Source organism: Oryzias latipes, chromosome 21 (genome assembly GCF_053564925.1).
Source record: "Oryzias latipes strain Hd-rR chromosome 21, Olatipes_Hd-rR_3.1".
Lineage (NCBI taxonomy): Eukaryota > Metazoa > Chordata > Actinopteri > Beloniformes > Adrianichthyidae > Oryzias > Oryzias latipes.
In genome coordinates, this window is record NC_136257.1 from 11,562,642 (window position 1) to 11,580,217 (window position 17,576).

General features: G+C 40.5%; 1 protein-coding gene and 1 long non-coding RNA gene across 6 annotated transcripts; one reads left to right on the top strand and one right to left on the bottom strand.

The window, feature by feature from the left end:
• Positions 1–468: 468 nt before the first annotated feature.
• Positions 469–2,186, bottom strand: LOC144988872 (uncharacterized). 2 transcript variants are annotated; one of them, XR_013652925.1, is made up of 4 exons: positions 2,081–2,186; positions 1,836–1,930; positions 1,657–1,737; positions 469–606 (listed from the first exon to the last, which is right to left on the bottom strand). It is a non-coding gene; the product is annotated as an uncharacterized LOC144988872 (long non-coding RNA). The 2 variants fall into 2 exon arrangements; XR_013652924.1 differs by lacking the exon at positions 2,081–2,186 and having other exon boundaries at positions 1,836–1,973.
• On the top strand, positions 575–17,571 carry rev1 (REV1 DNA directed polymerase). 4 transcript variants are annotated; one of them, XM_078940098.1, is made up of 23 exons: positions 583–801; positions 1,412–1,752; positions 4,225–4,300; positions 6,498–6,630; positions 6,753–6,921; positions 7,007–7,417; positions 7,509–8,338; positions 9,523–9,621; positions 9,692–9,808; positions 10,821–10,947; positions 11,016–11,144; positions 11,229–11,383; positions 11,474–11,593; positions 11,702–11,922; positions 12,009–12,181; positions 13,224–13,438; positions 13,523–13,689; positions 13,774–14,022; positions 14,706–14,805; positions 14,893–15,095; positions 15,535–15,679; positions 15,751–15,853; positions 15,960–17,571. In XM_078940098.1, the coding sequence occupies exons 3-23, from the start codon at positions 4,235–4,237 to the stop codon at positions 16,069–16,071; spliced, it is 4,044 nt and encodes a 1,347-aa protein (XP_078796224.1). In that variant the 5' UTR covers positions 583–801; positions 1,412–1,752; positions 4,225–4,234; the 3' UTR covers positions 16,072–17,571. The 4 variants fall into 4 exon arrangements, with proteins under 4 accessions (XP_078796223.1, XP_078796224.1, XP_020568507.1 ...); XM_078940099.1 differs by having other exon boundaries at positions 606–801; positions 7,512–8,338; XM_078940097.1 differs by lacking the exon at positions 1,412–1,752 and having other exon boundaries at positions 575–801; positions 7,512–8,338.
• The last annotated feature ends 5 nt before the right edge of the window (positions 17,572–17,576 follow it).

The following is a 17,576-nucleotide window of genomic DNA, read 5'->3' on the forward strand; positions in this document are numbered from 1 at the left end:
GTTCCACTGAGAGGCTGGTCCTAAATTTTGTTTACTTCACTGATTTTAAACAACATTTTACAAGGAAGTATTTTACATTCTTAGTCATTTTTTCATATTAAAAAGATATAAATGATGCATGTTTGTCTGTCAAAAACAAACTCACATGGTCTCTGGAGGGGACTGGAGTCACTTCCTGCTTCACCGACATAAAGCATCAGATGTCTGGTACCATAGCAACAGAGACTAACCAATCACAGGCTCCGTTGGAAATGTGTCAACAGCATCCTCTTTTCAATACAAAATTTCCTTCCCACTCATTCATTTCAAGAGCTATATGTTCGTTTATTTGTTTTTTTCGAAAATAACAGTCTTCTGATCCATTTGTGTAAAAAATTATTTTTTTATTTTAATAGTTTATTTTCAAGGCTCGAACATGGAGAATGATTTAGACTACATGTATGTGCAGGTTGTTGTGGTGGAGATCACGAGCAGAGGATGTTTTTCCACGGAGACAGTGTTAGATGACTGCTGTCATGGACCCGTGACGCTGCTGCTGGCTCGAGCAAACTGCACGTGCCTCTGCGTCACGGCGGTCCGGTTGCCTTCGCAACGGGATGGAGCCGCCTGAGGACAATGGTTGCCAACAGTCAAAACAAAGACAATGAAAAAAAGAAGCAATGAAAAGAAAAGAACAGTGGAAATGGTGGACACTAGACTGGTATCAATGGAAAAGGGAAACGATCAGTGTCATTGGATGAATACTATTATTAAGCAACAGAAAAACGGGGCTGCGTGTGAACGACTGCGGGGTCACAGCAGGTAAACAACGCGGCCGTACTTTGGTCAAAACTGTTGAGCCTCTCAACTGTTGTACAAAGAAGAGACGTGTTCTCTGGTGTCCGCTTAGAGGCGGTATTACTACTCAACTTGAAAGCGGAAAAAAAGACAGGAGGACAATTATCAAGCTAGCTGTAGTCGACAAAACCGGAGGTTGAGCTCTATTATTTTTCAAAAGAAAAGAACTGGGCAACAGAAGCGATGTTTTCAGACCAGGTTTTTACCAAAGGTTTTCCAAATCTTAAGGAGCCACCAGTCCTGCTTTGCAGCAAGTTAAATCCTGTAGTTTGATTTTATTTTTGCTTGACTTCTCCTTTTCAAAATTAGTTTACATTTAATATTGAAGCAACATATATAATATGAGCAACATGTATAGTATTATACACGGTAAAAAGATTTCAAATATCTAGGAAACATACAGACAGACAAACTTTTATGTATGTTAAAGGACCAGAAATTCATCTTTCAACATGGCAGAACACACAGAAATAAAATTAAATGAATACAACTGAAAAAATAAAATTATTAAAATATCTAGGGGGAAAAAATTCATAAAAAGTAACTGTGGGCCTTGTGTCTTTTATTTTGAAAGCGACTTCCCCGGAAGCCTGAATACAGCGGCTGCTGACAGGCGCCCAGAAAGAAAAAGAGAAGGCAAATGGATCAGGCGGTTGAAATGGAGAGCGAATGGATTGGGAGGGTGCGCAGAAATATTCAAGAGACATGGCGTGGCAGCGTGACACAATAAAGGAATTCCAGCTAACGGTGGGACTCGTCTGAATAATAAAGCCAAGGGGTCGAGCTGAGCGGAGGGTTTCCATTTCGCCGCGGTCTTACCTCGTTTAACCTGAGCAGCACAGCAGCGCTTTCACAACGGCTCAGTATCTGCAGGGAGAAGTGTGTGACCAACAACGTCGCCTGACAGCAAAAAAGGTAGCAAAAATGACAAAACCTGGTGACTTCTCCTGATAAACAGTCACTCAACCCCATTCTTTGATTACGACCCTATTACTTACGGTGTTGAAGTTGCACAGTCCGCCACCCTCTTCGTTGTTTAGCTCCTTCTCGCCAGGTTTGTTAGCAAGTGCAGTTAAAACATTTCCAGATTAGGCTGTATGGAAATAAAACGATGTTTTCATGCATTGGCGCGCGCCGGATAGCACGGCGATACATTTCTTACATTTGCTATGCTAATGTTAGCAGTTGACCTAGCAGCTAGCTCCAAATCTGAAGTGCCACATGGGGCTGTGTTGTGACCGACCTGTCAGAGGGAGGCTGCCCGGGCATGTCTGAGGGCACAGACCTCCCTCCACCACCATGCTGCCCAACATCCCGACCAACCCATGATCACAACAACAGTCTGACCACTTATACACGCAATACATGTGTTTACTCTAACTAAAGTTTGTAAACAGCTAGCCTAAAAATAGGAACACGTTAAGAAGAAAATCCCTAGAATGTAGTAAATTATCTGTCAATGCAGCAAGTTTTTTATACTTAGGAAATGTATATAATATCAACAAGGACTTCAAGTATTTGAAAAGTGAGCTAAAAACCATACTGTTAAATGTGTTAGTGTTGTACAGCCCAATAAAAAGTATTTTTGCTACTTCTATTTCTAAAAATAGGGTTTGTATTTATTGAGTTTTTGTGGACCCAACTGTAGTTCATTTTATTACAGTGACAGAAAAAACGAGTGTAAAAGGTAAAAATTCAATTTTTTTTATTGTGACCCTGAAGTACAAATCATTTACTGCAAAAACATCTTAACAATCACAACAATAAAAATAAAAATAAAAAGCAAAACAAAAAAACACAACTTTTTAGAAATCCAAACAAAATTCCAGAAACCAAAAGCATGATTTCAAAAAAATGAAAAGGTTGGGAATTTCCAGAATTAAAAATGAAAAGTAAATAAAATAAGGATGATGTTGGATATTGATGTTTGATTTTTGACATGAGTTTTTTTTTTTTTTTTTTCAAATGCATCTTCAATGTTTGGTTTTTAATGTTTTTGTTTCAATGTTTGGAAAATGTTTTTGTATAAAATGACAAAAACATTTCAGGAAAACAAAAGTAATTAAGTATAAAAAAGTTAAAAAATAAAACATAATAATAAACCAGAAGATGAAGGAAATCAATTATTATGACTGTTCCTTATTTTAACTGAAAGTTATTTGCCATAAAGCAATACTGGATCATCAGCGATATCCCATAGCACCTACCTTTCCTGGTTTCTTATCGTGTTTCAGTTTATTACATTTTATTTTGATTTCTGGGAATCATAAATTATTTTGTTTCATTTTTTTAAACTGTGTTTTGGTTTGTGGGACTTTGTTTTGATTTTTAAAATGTAATGTTTGTTTGTTTTTTTTTTGGTTTTTTTTGCTCTTTTGTTTTTTCTTAAGACTTTTTTGCATGAAGTGATTTGTTGGTGTGATTTGCACTTCAGGGCCACCGTACCTTTTAGACAAATGTGACCAAAATGAGAATGTGATCTTAGTACAAGTTGGTTCGTCTTAATAAATCCTCATAAAATCTAAAACTAGCACTTATTCTTAGAACATAAATATAATAATAATAATTGATATTTTATTTATCCCACAATGGAGAAATTCTTCTCTGCACTCTGACCCATCCCCTGCAGACTAGCCACACTTGGGGGGTGACAGCAAAATGATTTGGATTCATTTTGATAATAATTTCCTTTTTTCTAGATCTTAGCTCTTAATGAGACCAAAAAATTATCAACTGTGCTGATTTTGAGAAAAGCGTAGACAGGTATCGAGCAAATAGAAGTAACTTTTCTAACCTGGTCAAATATCTTGAATCTTTAAAAACAAGCTTTTACATTTTTTTGCATGTATCAAATAGTTTACAGGGCATTAAACAAACAAAACAAAAAAGATGATTTCACTTCTTATTTTCAACATATGAAAGATAATTAATCCTTGCAGAAATCTGATCAATTATCTTTCAACATAAGAAAGATTATTGATCGGATTTATGTAAGGATCTTTTATATATTTCTTTAATGATAAACATTTTTTTCCCTTTTATCTGATAAAATACAGCCGTTGCAAAAGTTCTAAAAGGCAGTAAGAATGAGAGTAGAAATTAAAGGGCAGATTTCTCTTTTCTTGCACTTGTTTCCAGAGCAACAGCACTTTGGTGTCCACAAATGCTGCTGGCCCGATAATTGGCTCAGCACTCTCAGGTGTCAGCCACTGCCAATCGTTTTAAAATGGGGGGATAAAATGAAAAAAAAAAGAAAGAAAGAAAATGTCAGATTCATTTACTGACTGATCCTTCAGTCTACGTCTGATGTGGTTTGATAACCAGGTCTCAGTCTAAGGCTTGGTTTATATATGTGTTTTTTAATTGAGGAATGATGGCCTTTTTCAGGTGGCTCAGTATGAGTCGAGATGGCTGGATGAGGAAGAGAGCCAGTGCTGGTGATGACAATGGATGGGCTGAAAGGGTGAGTGCTGCAGTGTTGAGAGTTTCACAAAGCACATTATCTCAAAGCATGAAGAGAACATATGATTCAAATGTATAAAAGCTACTCCAGGCATTATGCATGGCGTTAAAAAAGCAGCCACTTTCACTGGTTATGCCTTAGTCCCAACTGCCCTTATGGGTGGATACGGGCTGTCTGCAGGTGAAAAATGGGCATTTCTGTTACTGGGCCCATAGAGCCAAAATATTCATGAACATTTTTTTCTACTGGGCAACAGATCATAGCACTTACACAACACACAAGGGTAATATAAGGGTGAAGTTGGTGAGATGCAGGTCCGTCATACAGATTTTTCATATATTAAACCTCCCCGAAACCTCTGCGAGGAGCCTGTTGTGCTGCTCAAGTAACAAGTGTGCACTCCTTGCAGTGTAGCCTGGCTGTAAGAAATTAGGAAATGGACAACCGCAGTGTAGTTTGTGTATTTATCTTACGTGCATTTTAAGGGCACTTGTGTACTACCTGTGTGCCACATTTGTGTGCTATCTGTAAGGAGCCAGTGCGCGCATCTCAATAATAATTAATGTGCGACGTAAGGGTGCTTTGCGACAGCACCACCCGTATGTCATAAGAGTGTGAAATTTAAATTAGCCTTACAAATACTTCATGATACACTTAGCACACGAACAATAACCATTCTTGGTCTGATACTTTTTTTAAACATGTTCTTGATAATCCTCGTTTTTTGTTTTTCTGATATTTTTTTCTGTAGTGCAAGTTACTTAAGTGATAAACTGACCAATCAGATGCCTCAATAAAAGCATGTGGTCTCACATTGAACTTTCGAGATTTCTGATTGACAGATTTTGTGTTGCCCATGAGGACTCCACTTTTAATTGGTTGGGATTTGGACTTCCACCAAGCTCACTCCTGATTGGCGACAGTGGTTGGCATAGAAACGATGACAGATTTAGACCAATCACTGCCGACTGATGATGTCTGGCTTTAACATAGTGGTGTCCATCTCGCACAAAAAAAAGCAACTAAATTAATTTAATTTAGTCAGAGCCAGAAATAAGTCATTTTCTGAGGGCAACATCACACTCACTCAGTCCAATTCACATATACAGTTAATGGTTTTGACTTAAAGTGTTTTGTAAAAACCTATCCTGGCTATTAAATATTTTGTTGGCCATTTCTATATTGTCAAGAGTTAAACAAAGCTTTGCTTTGAAGTGCAGGAAATGTGACGGGTTCATACTTGGGCAATCCATTTTGATTGATTTTTTTAATCTTTTGCAAAGTCATCTGCTAAACGTTTTGTCCCTTTCGGGGTCACGGGGATGCCGGAGCCTATCCCAGCCACTTGTTGGCGAAGGCAGGGGGCACCCTGGACAGGTTGCCAGTCTGTCGCAGGGGCTCAATCACCACGCATGTATGGGGAGAACATGCAAACTCCACACAGAAAGGTTCCCCACTAGTGTTCTGTTTCAGGCCTTCTTGCTGTGATGCAAGAGCGCTAAACACTGCACCACTGTGCAGCCATTTTGCAAATACAATAGAGTAGGCCTGCACAATATACCGCAAATTTATCGTTATCGCAATATCCAGCTCTGCAATAGGCATATCGCAAAAGACTGCGAATATCGCAATAAATCGTAAACCCAAAATGTGTTAAAAAAATCTTATGGCAGTTTGACGCTTTTAACGAATCAAATAAATCCCTTTATGCTTTGACCAATCAGATGGACGCCTTCCCATTGTTTACCAATCAGATGGAGGCCTATTATGTTAGATGTTTGTCACCTATGTTGATGAGGGTCATTTGGAGTATAATTTTAAACTGTTGCAATGAAATGGGAAGGAGGTTTTTGCCATTTTTCTATTTTTTTTATATACTGCAAATTATTTCGTTATCGCAATATTAATCTCTAATATCGCATATCACAAGATTTCCTCATATCGTGCAGCCCTACAATAGAGTAATATTAAGAGTGATGACTAGTGTTTTTAGTTCTACGTTTTGTTAGCATGAATGATGGGATGATATCGCTTTTAAGATATCAAATTCTGTTACCTCCACTTCATGTTTTTGTCTCATCACATAAATGTTCCAAAACTGTCATTAAACCCCACAATCTTAATCCTCAGTTGAACATAAACAAGCCCCTTGATGCTCACATATTTCTATCCTTTTCCTGTCTTGCGTGAATTTCAGGGGGGCTACATGGCTGCCAAGGTGTCCAAGCTGGATGAGCAGTTCAGACTCGATGCCCCCAGAGAAAAGCAGAAGGAAGGAGCATGCTCAGGCATCTTCAGAGGGGTGGCTATTTATGTCAACGGATACACAGGTAAACCTGAGCACAGACTTTTGTGAAGCGCTGAGTCCTTTTTGTCCTCTTCCCTCCAGCAAAGGAACCAATTTTTTTTTTCGTTTGACGTTCATTTTACACATGACTTATTTGATATTTAGAGCCGAGTGCGGATGAACTTCGCAGACTGATGATGCTGCATGGGGGTCAGTTCCATGTCTACTATTCACGCTCAAAAACCACCCACATCATCGCCAATAATCTGCCCAACTGCAAAATTCAAGATCTCAAAGGTGAAAAGGTCATCAGGCCAGAGTGGATCACTGACAGGTTTGTTCAGGTGAAGGTGAGATTTTACCCGTTTAGCCCAGATCGTTTCATGTTCTGTTTCTACTTTTTCGTTGGTTTCAAACAGCATCAAGGCCGGGCATCTTCTACCCCACCTAAAGTACCAGCTGTATGCTAAACAGAAGAGCACACTCTTCCCCGGCATCACTTTGCACCAGACCCTGGAGGTTGCAGGAACAAGCCAAAGTTCCCTTCAGCCAAATGTTCGTCAAAAGCTGCATCTGCCACAGCAAAAAATCGGCCTCTCTGTTCCCCACACTGGGCCGTCCTTACTTAGCTGCCGGAACAACCACATCCCTCCCTCCAGCTGCAGTAGCCCTCAGCCCACCCAGCATTCAATAGGCCATTCAATAGTCGGTCAAATCATTACGGATTCCAAACATAGAGGCCCACTACAGTCCCACCCACCTCAGAACCTAAACCACACAAAGCCCCCACACAAGTCTACTCACCGTAAAGAAGAAGAAAAAATAGCAATGTGAGTATTCTGACTCAACTTTGATTGTATTGTCTTACCCTTAAAGATCCAAGGTGTTTCTGCAAATCTATTGACATGTTTTATTCCTCAGCAGAAATGGTATACTGCCGACCTCATCGGATGTTATGAGCCATTCAAAGACAAACAAAATGCAAGAGTGTGTGAAAGGCGGTCCTTGTTTGCCCGCGGCTTCTAACATGGCAAAGGAAGTCCCCTTGACCAATGGACATGCTCATCTTCTCAATGGTGCCTTAAGACCAGAGGACCTGGAACCCCTTATAGATCATCATGGCTCTAACCAGCCAAAGCACAGAGCTAGAAGTTCACCTGAGAAACCTCAAAGTCCTGTAGAACAGGCCAGGTCTGACCCGTATGAGTTTCCTCTAAGTCCCCCAAAGCAATCTCAGATGTCCCCAGTTGTTCTAGATCAATCCAGTACAGAGGGTGCCAGTGGATGTCCCCATACACCACCCACCAACCATGACACTGCAAAAGACAGTGAAACACAACTCTTCACTGAACTGCACCAACCATCTCCACAGGTCTCTACGGGTTCTGAGCAAAACCATCTGTCCCAGCCGCCTTTTTCTCATTCCCACTCTTTACTCCGCCCAAATGGGAGTCACCACAATGCCTTTTCATGTAATCCTGCCCTCTCCAGCCCTGCTGGTGTCAAGACCAAACTTAACCTTCACAGCGACCCCTCATCCAAGTCTTCTGTGCAGCTGCTTGAACAGACGGGCAGTCTGATCTCCGAGTTCTATTCCCACTCCCGATTGCACCAGATCTCCACATGGAGGATCGGCTTTTCTGAATACATAAATGAACTTCATCATAAGAAAAAAGAATCTGGGAGCATTTCCTACCCAGGGAAAGATCGATTAAGGAAAGCTGCAGCTCAACGACCATCAGACAGTCGAGGTAAAAAGAATGCATCTACTTTAGTGCCTTGCTTATGTTATTTTCATTTCACTTGTTAACTTATTTTTAATATCGACTGTTTAAGAGAACTGGACTGAGTGACTTACTTCCGGCTCCAACCAAAAGAAGTCAATTCAGTCGCCATTTTTTCACCGTCATATTGGAGCCAGACAACATCAGTCAGCAGTGATTGGTCCCAATTGGTCTGAGTCATCATTTCTATGGCAACCAGTCTCACCAGTGAACTTGTTGGAAGTCATCAACCCACCGCTTGAAAGCGGGCTAGATGAAATCTGTCAGTCAAACGTTTCGAAAGTTCGACGTGAGACCACAATACTTTGATTGAGGCCTCGGGTTTATAAAAAAGGTTTATAACTAACCAGTATATAACTTGAATAACTTGCAAAAAAGAAAATAAATTGTGAAAAAACTCGGATTAGCAAGAACATGTTTAAAAAAGGTATTGGCAAGAATGGTTATTCTGACAAATAGAATGACTGAGTAATAGCTATTCATTTCTAGAAGTCTGTGGAATTCTGGCTTCTAGGAACCAGCAGGTACTTCCTGTTTGGAACAAGGGGGGGGAGGGCTCATTGAGTTCACTTCTCACAGAAGGGTTTCCTCGTTTATCACGGGTGATATGTTTCAAAAATAACCAGCGAGAGCTGAAATCCACAAAGTAAGATCACAGATGTTTTCAGGCAGCAAAACCCCCACTAAACACTTTATCCCCTTTTCTCAGACATACATTTTCACCCATTTCTCTGTTGTGTAAACTCTGAAAGTTCAAACATTCATAGAAAAAAAAGTTCAGTGTTTTCGAATGAAAACAAAAGTTTGATTGTGATTGGAGATTTTTGTAGATCTGGAGAGCTACATGTATCTGTACAGGAAACATGGCATGGGGGAGATTGATTGACAAGGTCTCCAGCCGATCTGGATGCAGAACATAGTGCACTGGGGGGGAAAAAAAAAAAAAAAACAGGCAAAATTGCTCCAAAAATCCCGTCTGTAAAGATATTGTCTGGCATCAAACCGGTATGTGGTGCAAAAAGGGTTCAGGATTGCTGATGTGAAGTATTAAAAATTGTCATTGCATGCTTACTTTTCATCCAAAGTATTTACTGATTTGATGGCACATTTACTCAAAGTGTTTGTTTTAAACTTTTTTATTTTTGCATCAGGTTCTTCAGCACCAGTCAGTGTCAAGTCGTGCATTTTCCACGTAGACATGGACTGTTTCTTTGTGTCTGTGGGGATCCGACATCGACCGGACCTTAAAGGTGTGTCATTATTTCATACTGTCTGGTGAGCTTGAACGTTGTTTTTTATAGTCTTGTTGCTTTTCTGCAGGCAAACCTGTTGCTGTGACCAGTAACCGTGGACACGGCCGGGTGCCCACAAGACCCGGAGCGAACCCTCAGGTGGAGCAGCAGTACTACCAGAGAAAACATGCGCATCCTCAGCCTGGTACGACACCAGTATTACAGAAAACGGCTTTGCCATTTCAAAAGCATCCCATCAGCGAGCAGCAGCCTGCATGCTTTTCCCAATCCTGGGTCACAGGACCCCCTCCAGATTGAAGGAATAAGAATACCCAGTAACTGTAAAACTGTTTTTGGTCATATTACCCATTCCTTTATTGTGACCCCTTAACGGTGACACTTTCTTAACGCCAGTGTTGACATTCTTTCGACTACCGTAACTCTTCATCGTTCGTGCAATTAACATAATTCCAGCAGATTCTAATGCGCAGAAAAGCCGCCTTTGTGCTGATATGCAACAGTTTTTAGTAGTGAAGTGCTTACACAATCAACTTAAATCAGCTGATTCTACAGAGAAAAGTGGCTTTGCATCAATTTACTGTATGTCAAAGACGCTCATATTAGAATGTGAGAGTGTGTGATTGTTTGACTCTGGAATGGACAGCTGTCCTGTTCAGGGTGTACCCTGCCTTTGCTAATAAGAAGCTGGGATAGGCTCCAGCAGCCCCATGACCCCAACAGAGGTCATGATATGGGTCTAGAAGATGGACGGATGGTGAATGATGGCCATCAAGCAATCAAAATAAAACACTCTGTGAATAAGTTTGCCTTCAAAGCTAAATGGAATAAAAATGTTAACTTTTTGTATTACATTTTTATATCTGTTGTTTCTAAATTTGAACCAAAAAATGTTCCAAGTCTAGAAATATTTTACATTGGAAAAACATTCCTCTAGTGGTCACTTGATGAACTGTCTCCAGTTCCTTTTGCTTTCAAATGAGCTTCAAATCCAGAAGTCAGTTTCTTTTTGTTTTTTTGGTTCATCGTGGTGGTGAACTGAGCCTGACTAACATACAGGGACATTTTGTCAACTGTTCTCCTAATGCTATTTTTTTTTAAATATAGGATTAAATCAACTCGTATTGTGTTGAATTTTCTGATGATGATAGGAAAAACATTATCTAAGCAATGAAACACAGAGGTTTTTTCTTTTATAGAGAAAGAAGGGGATCTTTTACACACATCCCCATCCCAAGATAGTCCGGACTCGTATGCCAACGGAGTGAATCTGGATTCTGCTGCACTCTCAATGGCAGAGATAGCTTCCTGCAGTTATGAGGCTAGGTAAAACGTTATAACAAACTTCAATGGCTGTGCGTGGACGGGGGTGTGTGACGATCTTTGCTCCACAGGCAGGCGGGCGTGAGGAACGGGATGTTTTTTGGCAAGGCGAAGCAGCTGTGCCCCTCTCTGCAGTCCGTCCCCTATGATTTTGAAGCCTATAAAGAGGTGGCTATTAACATGTATGAGATTCTGGCAAGGTGAGAGGGAGCTGAATTCTGTCTATCCCTGCTTTGTTTGTGTAACATAAAAACCCCTAAATTCTGCTTTTTGGCCCTCCACAGTTACACACGTGACATTGAAGCCCTCAGCTGTGATGAAGCATTGATAGATGGCTCTGCCCTGCTTGCTGAATTGGGAATTAGCCCTGATGATTTGGCCCAGGCCATCAGAGCAGACATCAAGGAGAAAACTGGATGCAGTGCATCAGTGGGCATGGGTGAGCCATGTTTGCCTCGCGGTTTTTAATAAGACATAATTGGCTGTGGTCATATGGTATAATTCAAAAAAACTAATCTGTTATGCTCAGGGTCCAACATACTTTTGGCTCGGTTGGCAACTCGCAAGGCTAAGCCAAACGGGCAGTACTTCCTAAAGTCTGAAGAGGTGGATGATTTTATCAGAGATCTGCCTGTGACCAGATTACCAGGTAGTTACACAGCACCCCCTGCTGGCCACAGACATTATTTTACAATCTGCACCTGTTTGTGTTACAATTTGAATAAATAAATATCTTTTTTGTGTTTTTTCTTTTTAGGGGTGGGGCATGTTATGGGCAAAAAGCTGGCTACTTTGGGTGTGACTACCTGTGGGGACCTCCAGCAGGTGTCTTTGTCTCAGCTGCAGAGGATGTTTGGCCCCCGAACAGGACAAACCCTGTTTCGCTTCTGTAGGGGTTTAGATGACCGTCCCGTCCGCTGCGAGAAGGAAAGAAAATCTGTTTCCGCCGAGATGAACTATAACATTCGCTTTACAAAGGTTGAGACTTTTCTTTTTCCCCAGTTGAAGTCTGTTTTTTTTTTACTTTGTGTTTTCTAAAAGTCTCTCTTGTTTTAAATCAATAGGTTGAAGAGGCAGAGAGTTTCCTGTCAAATTTATCCATGGAGGTGCAAAAACGTTTACGGGAAGCAGGACTGCGGGGTCGCAGGGTGACGCTCAAAGTCATGGTTCGCAAGGTTGGAGCACCGCTAGAGTCAGCCAAATATGGTGGTCATGGCATTTGTGATAACTTAGCCAGGTAGGAAATATACCACAGTTTTCTTTGTAGACCGGTGGTCCCCAACTATTTTTAGGCCATGAACTGGTTTAATGACAGACAGTATTTTCATGGACTGGTCCAAACGGGGCTGAAGTTTGCGTTTAAGTTTTTGAAGCTTTCTGAAAAATGTATTTTTCAAATGAAAACGCTACTCCGTAAAATTTAGTTTAAAAAGACTATTTAAAACTGTCTGGAGACATTTTACAGATGATGAAGATCCAACAAAACAAAGTTGTTGATTTGAAGAAGTTGTTTATGATTTGTAAAAATTCTATAAAGACAAAATTACATTTTTTTTAATAGAATGCTACTTTTAACACGGAGAATTCAATTCAGGATTCGGGCTATGTCCAAATTCCCACCCTAACCCTATACACTGCTCTATATAGTGCGCTCGCCATTTTGTAGTGTAAAATTCCCAAATCGCAAAACCAGTCTGCATCGATGTTCACTAGATTGATGGACCACAATGCATTGCGTCGGAACAATTTTTGTCAAAAAAAATGTTTTTAATGTATTTTTTTAATAACTCATCAACGTTTTTATCTTCAGAAGACAGTGGATTCATAAATAATCGAGCCCGCTACAAGCACTGCAGTCCGTGTTTTTATATGATGCTTGCAGAAACATGCGCATTCAAGAATGAGTATTACATGCCTGGTGTGGTTGTAGTTGGAAATTTTTTCTCCATTTCTTCAATGGCTCCTTTCCCCCTAAAGAAACTTTACAAAAACATTTGTTTTATTTTTTTAATTTGATTTTCTAGCTTTGGGTCCTTGATTTAGCCGTCGAAGCAGCCCCTTTAAAAAGGTAGCAGATGTTTTTAAGACATCTGACTGAGGTGAAGGACTTGACATGCGTCAAGAGTAAGTCATAAACGGACAGAATCTGATAGTTTTTGAAAATAAGACAGAAATAATCCCAATTTCTGTACCACTGCTGGTTGGGGACTACTGTTGTTGAGTACACATGGAAACAACTTTCTCCTCATTATTTTCCCCATCCATTTACTTCATTTTAGAACTGTCATGCTCACTCAGCCCACTGACAGTGGACAGCTGATCGCATCCGCAGTCATCAAGCTACTCCACGCCATGCAGCTGCAGGTGCAGGACTTAAGAGGAATTGGCATTCAGGTGCAACTTCTCGAAGGAAATCGGCATCTTCCACCGGACGGTCGGGGTCCTCGGTCATGCTCCATTAAGGAGATGTTGACCATCAGATCCAATAAGAACAGTTAGTTTAATTTGTTTGTACACTTTTTATTGTTGCTTTGAAAGACAAGCAAAATCTAAAGTATTTTTGTCTGGAATGTTGCAGATTATTGTAAGGAACAGTCCACTCCATCAGCTAGCACCTCTTCGCTTATCTCGTCTCCTGCTGAGCCGGTTCCAGGAACAAGCAAAGAACAGCCGACCTGCAGGAAGACACCCAAACATTCACGCACACGTCTCAGCATCACCATTGAAGTTCCCTCGCCTTCCCAGGTACATCTCAGACAATACTTGCTGTTTGGTGGCACCCTTAAAGTTTTTAACCCTCAGTGTTTTTTTTAATGATATCACTCTAAGGTGGATCGTTCTGTGCTGGAAGCTCTTCCCCCAGAATTGAGAGAACAAGTAGAGCAGTCGTGGACCAAGAGAGATGGAATACCAAATAAATGCCATTCACCTGCTCTGCAGCAGTCTTCGCCACACCCCCGCCAAGCTTCCCCTCCTCGTCCAGCACTGTCCAGTCCACCTGCTGGAACCTTAGTCCTGCAGATTCCAAACCAGCCAAACACTCCAGGAATTGTACTTGAACTACCAAACTTCTCACAGGTTAGAATTATTACATTTATTTAGAGTTTTAGCACAAAGGAAAAAAAGTAGTGTTCCCTCGCTATATTGCAGTTCACCTTTTCTTAGTCCTGATTGGCTGTAGAGCCTCGTCTGTCAGTCAGTCTCCTCTGTGCTGTGTCTCCTGTACAGAATGCATGCAGTTTGCTAGATTTACATATATCATCAACCGTGAGCAAATCTTTTTCATTCCACAGTACTGGGTTTATTTTTCTATGAAGATTTGAGCTTTGAAAGAGTTTAAACAAAAGTATAATAAGAATAAAAGTGTTAAAATGTTCAATTCTGTCTGAGAAAAGTGTATAGGCGATTTAGTGACCTTAAGCTGTCTCTATATTAATATATTCAGAGCTAAAGACTCACATAACAAGTGTAGAAGATGTTGTAATAGTCAAGTTGTAATTTGAAAAACCTAAAGCAGGAATGATGCTATTTTTATTAATATACATTGATTTTTGGATTTACGTTTATAATCAAGGAGAAGTTGTCATGTAAAAGAAAGATAAAATGCTGTGTGTGAAATGCTGCACTAGAGCAATTCCATAAAGATATCTTCCTATAACGGATACTAAAAGGTTCCTGCAGAGAAGCGTGTTTGTTCTTTTCTGACTGCACCCAGCTAACATTTTAATGATGCGACTTATATCTCATCATTTGGATTGCAGGTTGATCCAGATGTGTTTGCAGCCCTCCCCAAAGAGCTACAGGAAGAACTCAAGTCCGCCTACAACCGTGCAGCCAATGTGCAAGCCCAGCTGAAAACAGGTGAGTTGACTCTTTCAGTTCTTGCTAACATTTCTTTGTTGTTGTTTTTTCCAAGTCTAACTTTTTACTTGCTTGGTTTATCTGCAGTGGAGCAGAAGAATCCACTGCTACAGCTAAAACAGCCGGCGGTGGGAACTGGCATTGGTCGAGTGAAGAGACGCTACAAGAGGAAGAACGCAGTCAGTCCACTTAAAAAAGGAACGTCACCCATGAAGAGGCAGCAGACAAACAGTCCAGTCAAACCCATAGCAGCTGCTGGAAAATCAAGAGAACCGATCAATATACCAAAGGTGAGTCTTGCTGTGATGGAAGTCTGAAGCTACCAGACATTTGACACACTTTCAGGACGTGTGTTTAGTACACTGGACAAGCAGAGAGGGGCTTCTTCTTTTCCTACTGTTTACTAGCGCATGTTCGTCACCTACAGTTGGAAGAGACTTGGTGCAAAATGACGAAGCGGTGCAAATTTCGCAATTTGGGAACAAACTGGAGACAATTGGGTTTATTGCCAGCATCCTGGCAATTGCAGATATGGATTACCATCATTACCAACACGCATTTCATGGCCACGCATTTTGTACTAGAGCCCCAAAAAGGTTGTAAAAACTTGAGCAGCTACACGTGAACGCAAAATTTTAACGTTTGATTGGAAGTGGTTGCGTTGCAGAGGGCGATGTGTACGTAGCTTAATAGCTGAACTCACGGCTCTCATGGATTTCCTTTGCTCAGAATGAAAACAATCCCTCCACCTCAAACCTGGACCTCGCAGAACCTGCGGTCGAGGCCGTTTCTAGTCCTGTTCCAATGCTGGCCGGAGCCTTTGACCTGACAGACATCAGGACACTGCTGCGGGAATGGGTCACCACCATAACTGGTACATGCTTCATAGAACAGAAAGTTTAGGTTTGTCTTTTTGGTTTCTTACATGCGTTTGCCTTTTGTTAGAACCAATGGAGGAGGACATCCTGCAGGTGGTGAAATACTGCACTGAACTGATCGAAGACAAAGATCTGGAAAAGTTAGATTTGATTATAAAGTACATGAAAAGGTCAGTTCCGTCGCGTGGCACCTTTGTAAAACAAATGTCATCTCTTGTTATTGATTTTTGCTCATTTTTGACTTGTGCTATTTGTATGCTTTTCTTTCCTTTGCAGGCTCATGCAGCAGTCGGTGGAGTCTGTGTGGAGTATGGCGTTCGACTTCATCCTGGACAACGTGCAGGTGATCTTGCAGCAAGCGTATGGTAGCATCCTGAAGATAACGTGAAGGAGCAGTCCCCGTCTTCACCGGATGTGGTTTTTGCACTTCTATTGTTTTTATAAAGTCCATCTAGTAATGAAGTCACATGGAAGTGATTTCTTTTGTAATACCTTCTCAAGTGTGCCACGTTTACCAGTGATCTCTGTGGCCAACAATAAACAGCGGGAGCCATGACAGTATTTGATATGTTCAGTACATACGGTTGTTTTGTTTTGTTTTTTTTAGTTGATCAAATTAAAAATTGTTCTCAGTTTCCCTTCACCTCCTTCTGTGAAGACCAGCAGCTTTATAAAATTGCCCCCTTTGTTTATTTCTGCAGACAATGCATGATTTTACCTGTGTCTAGAACAATGTTCCAACCCTGCCATGTTGCAGGAAAAAAAAATGTGTTTTTATCCACTACTCCTTCCACATATGTAAAAGTATTCGTGTTACATGCGTGCTCGTTCTGTTCAAGTACATCTCCTACCTGTTGAATCGAAGGATTCTTGCTTCAGGCGTGCACAGATTTCTGAAAACAGCAACAAAAAGACACGGTTGCTTGTTTCTTCGGTGCTCTAATTTTCCAACACTTATCTGTGAAATATTCAAAGCTGCTGCACACAGTGGAATATTTTTTACTTCTTTTTAAAAGAAAAGAAGTGCCAAATCCTATTATTCAGTGTAAATAATGTTTTTAAAATCGTGGTTGAGAATTTTTAAGGAAAAAAAGTGGAGAGGACTTGCCTCTTGTATTGTTTACCTGTAGTGAATTCTTAGTAAGAGTCTTATAATTGTAACACTACTCACTCTTTAATTGTTCCAACATGGAAATCAGAAGCTCGCCAAAGTACCTCATGAAGGTTTAGTTACTGATTCACTGTAGCACTCTGATTCGGGAGAACATTGACATGATTCATGGCAATCAAGCAGCTTATGCATCTTTTTTTTCTACTTACAAGCAAGATGTCTACTCAAAAAGTGATGCCATGTTCAGCAAGCATTTGTTTTAAGAAAGTATCAAGCGTTGCAATGTGCTCTCACTGATTAATAATGTTTATATTGAGAGAATTCTTGATTTGTATAATTACAGGGGATTTTCTTACTTATTGTTGTACTCACTCTGGAAAACGGCTGTATAGCATGAGGCTACATTTCCGTATTTGTGCACATTTTAATTTTTATACCAATCACTTGGAAGTACTTGTTGTAATATGGCCGGATGACCTCTGAACTCTCCTTGGGAGATATTATGTATGTAGTTTAAAAGCAGTATCCTTATATGCAAAGCAGATCAGTCTATCACCGTTTTGAATACTTGTTGAATTGAATGTAATCTGGAATGTGTATATTTTCACTCACTTTCACTCAGTGTAAGTTTCTTCACCTGTCATCTTTTTATCAAAGGAGTGGCCACAGGTAAAAATTGGCCAGTGTTCTATAAACTGGCTTGTGCCTGAAGACCTGAAGCTGTGAACTTGTTTGTAAGTTTTCTAAACCTTGGTAATAAACTGAATTCTGTATTGATTCTT

Bases quoted from the DNA above. Each gene is read 5' to 3' on its own strand.
- rev1 (XM_020712848.3), top strand. From the start codon at position 644: ATGAAAAAAAGAAGCAATGAAAAGAAAAGAACAGTGGAAATGGTGGAC. The intron at 9,809-10,820 runs GTACGACACCAG...TTTCTTTTATAG, and splicing joins ACATGCGCATCCTCAGCCTG to AGAAAGAAGGGGATCTTTTA. The intron at 13,690-13,773 runs GTACATCTCAGA...TATCACTCTAAG, and splicing joins AAGTTCCCTCGCCTTCCCAG to GTGGATCGTTCTGTGCTGGA.